Source organism: Necator americanus, chromosome I (assembly GCF_031761385.1).
Source record: "Necator americanus strain Aroian chromosome I, whole genome shotgun sequence".
NCBI lineage: Eukaryota > Metazoa > Nematoda > Chromadorea > Rhabditida > Ancylostomatidae > Necator > Necator americanus.
Genome location: NC_087371.1, coordinates 12678678 through 12681806, shown reverse-complemented (window position 1 = coordinate 12681806; position 3129 = coordinate 12678678). Strand labels below are relative to the sequence as shown.

General features: G+C 40.7%; 1 protein-coding gene across 1 annotated transcript; it reads left to right on the top strand.

Annotated features, from left to right (window-relative positions):
- Nucleotides 1-682: 682 nt before the first annotated feature.
- RB195_005320 (uncharacterized protein) lies at nucleotides 683-1554 on the top strand (the record flags this gene model as incomplete). Its single annotated transcript, XM_064177741.1, has 3 exons — nucleotides 683-745; nucleotides 1174-1250; nucleotides 1461-1554. 3 exons carry the CDS (start codon nucleotides 683-685, stop codon nucleotides 1552-1554), a joined length of 234 nt encoding a protein of 77 aa, XP_064034855.1.
- Nucleotides 1555-3129: the final 1575 nt, after the last annotated feature.

Below are 3129 nucleotides of genomic sequence, written 5' to 3'. Positions count from 1 at the left end.
AAATCCTTATGACTCTGAGATTTTCGTTATTCTTTACGTACATCTCATTTTGCTGTGCAATGTGTGCTCCTTGAACCTACTGCTCCGTATTAGTTTCTTTTTTGTTGTCGAGCTTTGCATTTGCCTTGCTATGTGCTAAAGCAGTTTAAAGCTATCTTCCAGTGAGATCACTCAAATTCACTTACTTTTACTTCTATAACTCACAAGGTCCTCTTAAATCATTCAGTTTCATTATTAATTATTAATTATCATTGATAATTAATTATTCAGTTTAGAGATCTACTTCAATTTTAATGCTTTAATACAGACTGGAACTAATGCTTCAATTTATCTTCTCTGCAGTATTCTTCTTAGATATTTTCTCTTTTCATCCTGAAATAAAAGACCACTTTTAACGAACGCATCGATGAAATATGCCTGCATGCGAGCGATATCCTTCTGCACTTTCGTATGGTACACATAGATGAGATATTCTAACGACACATCTTTCTTTTTATATGCCATTTTTCTTTTGGATTTGGATCCGCCTTGGCAAGGAAAACGCAATATGCTAGCATGTTTTCCCGTACAACGTTCACGAACGCTTTCCTTTTCTGTTTTTTCTGCATTCCACATAGTCTCGTAAATCGATTGCTTTCAATTTTTTCTTTCAAAAATTCCCTTCCTTTTTTCAGGGTTCATAATGTGGCCGCTTCGAGTTTTATGCTTGTGCCTGCTCGCTATCGGCTCCATTCATGGTTTTGAGGTGGGGAAGTGTATTTATCTCAGAGAAATTTCTTTACATGAAGTTATTTTATTTATTTATTTATTATCATTTTTATTCTTTATCCGTTAACATTGCTGGAGTAGCTCCATGCTGTCCTAGAACTTATTAGCTAGTTGTACGCGAATTGTTGGTAATTTATTTCACTTGACAGAGTGGGCAGTTCAGATAATTAGTGTAAGTGTAAACCAATTCTGTTACGGGAGTTAAATATGAAAAGGCTCGCAAACGAACGAACTGCCGAGTTTTGATTGATAAGTTGGTTCTATTCCGAGCTATTCCATTAGCCACTAAAAGTTCCACCGTTACGGAATCTACAGGTGAGTTCAGGGACTACCGGTTCTTCTAATAACTTTCAGTTTCTTTCAAGCAACTTTATAGCGTATCAAAAACCATTCAAAATATTCCAGCTTTTTCAACCGTATTGGGGTTACAATCCGAGAACTCTCATTCGTGGAAGCGATCCAGATTTCAATCTAGAAAACATGTAGGTCTTGTTCCAGTTTCTCACTTATTTACCATTGCGTTGGTTTCAAAATCGGCCTAAACCAATTCCTTTTCATTGAGCATGAGAGAAAAGTTAGCTTCACTCTGTACCGAGTGGTCAGAACCTACGAGCCAATAATGTACGCCCAAATGTAAATGCCCATTACGTTGAAATGGAACTGGAGTTCCGTCTTTCAATCTCATATTTCAGTCGTCCATTATGGAAACGACAAAGTGCTGAACAATCGAAGAGACGTGAACCGTTGTCCCGAAGTCGATGTTTCTTCAACCCGATCACTTGCTAGCACGTTGTCAGCCGTTCACTATATCCTTTAATCATAAGGATCTCGTTTGTTTGTTAGTAATGGTCTGTATCGCTTTGAAATAAAGAGCCTCTTGTTCCATTCAAGTTGCATTCTCAGATGAGTATTTTCTTGAGTGCTAATTTTTTTTCTCGAAAATAACTTTCTTTTTCTTTGCACCGGAATATATGGAGATTATCATCTGATCATGATGGAGAAGTTTGTAGAAGTGGATTTCATCGCGAACCATTCGCTTGCAAAACCAGGAATTCTTTCATACACGAGAAGATGAGAAACACGGTTACTTTTGAGGCAATTAATTATAGCAGTTGTTTGGTAACCTGATTTAAAAAAAAAACATGCGCCAATCAATGACGCTTATTTGCTTCCTCTTATCGAATGAATTTGTGATTGGAGAAAATTCATTAGGGATTGGCCTTCCGAGGAAATGTATCGAAGAAAAAACGTTCCTGTTTCATTGTAGAGATTGCAGACCGAACTTTATATTTTCCCACAGCTGCTCCAGTTTAGTGATACGCTGCCTTTAAAGTCATCACTCTACGAATCTGAGGTGGTACGGATTTCAGATGGAGTATTCGTATACGGCATAGTAGATTATGGAGAAGAGGTGATTCCGTCCATTTCTTCCTAATTGCCGTAAAAAACAGCCAGGAAGATGCGGCGCGTGCACGCGGCTGGTGCGCCCCAATCGAACTCTTTGTAGAAAATAGCGCGCCGGAACGCCCGAAGCCGTATCTTCCGGGCAGTTTTTTGCAGCAATTAGGAAGAAATGGACGGGATCACCCTTCTTTCCTTAGTCTACGATATACGATCCCGTATAAGAATACTCCACCTGAAATCCATACCACCTCAGATTCGTGGGGTGATGCCTTTAAAGGCAGCGTATCACTAAAATGAAGCAGCTGTGGGAAAATATAAAGTTCGGGGTGTAGATTACAAGTACGAATGTGGCACCATTCAATTCCTCCCTAATGTCCTGAAAAACGTTTTTTGGGAAACGTTCGTTCCTACAAGGTCCTTTGAAACGTTTCCGCCTTGTAAATTATGCATATGATGTTGATTATGTATACAGGACTGGTTCCACTCAACTCCCTATATCTCTGTAAACAGATGGCTCAGGAACGTGGGAAACGACGTCCACTATTGCAACGCGCACACCCACGCCCCGCCCCCGCCTGCAATTCGTCGAATGAAATGAATTGGATATCGGGGCGTCTGGATGGATTTCCGACAAATCGCAGGGAGAGGAGGTGCAGGGGCTGGGTGCAAAGGTGGCGCGTTGCAATAGATGACCTAATTAAGGAACCGCATTCCGAAGCCGTCTGTTTACAGTGATGCAAAGAAAAATGGGCGGAACCACCCCTGTATTCGTAATGCATGACCCAATATATTCATACTCCAAGGAAAATCCATACCACGCCAGATTCGTGGGGTGATGCCTTTAAATACGCTGGTTAGGATACAGTAGGATACATCCTGACCTTCGACCGCTCGCTCGCGAGCACAAAGCGTGTTCTAACGTATTTCGTAGGAAGGAACGCTGTTCCTACCGCGTTT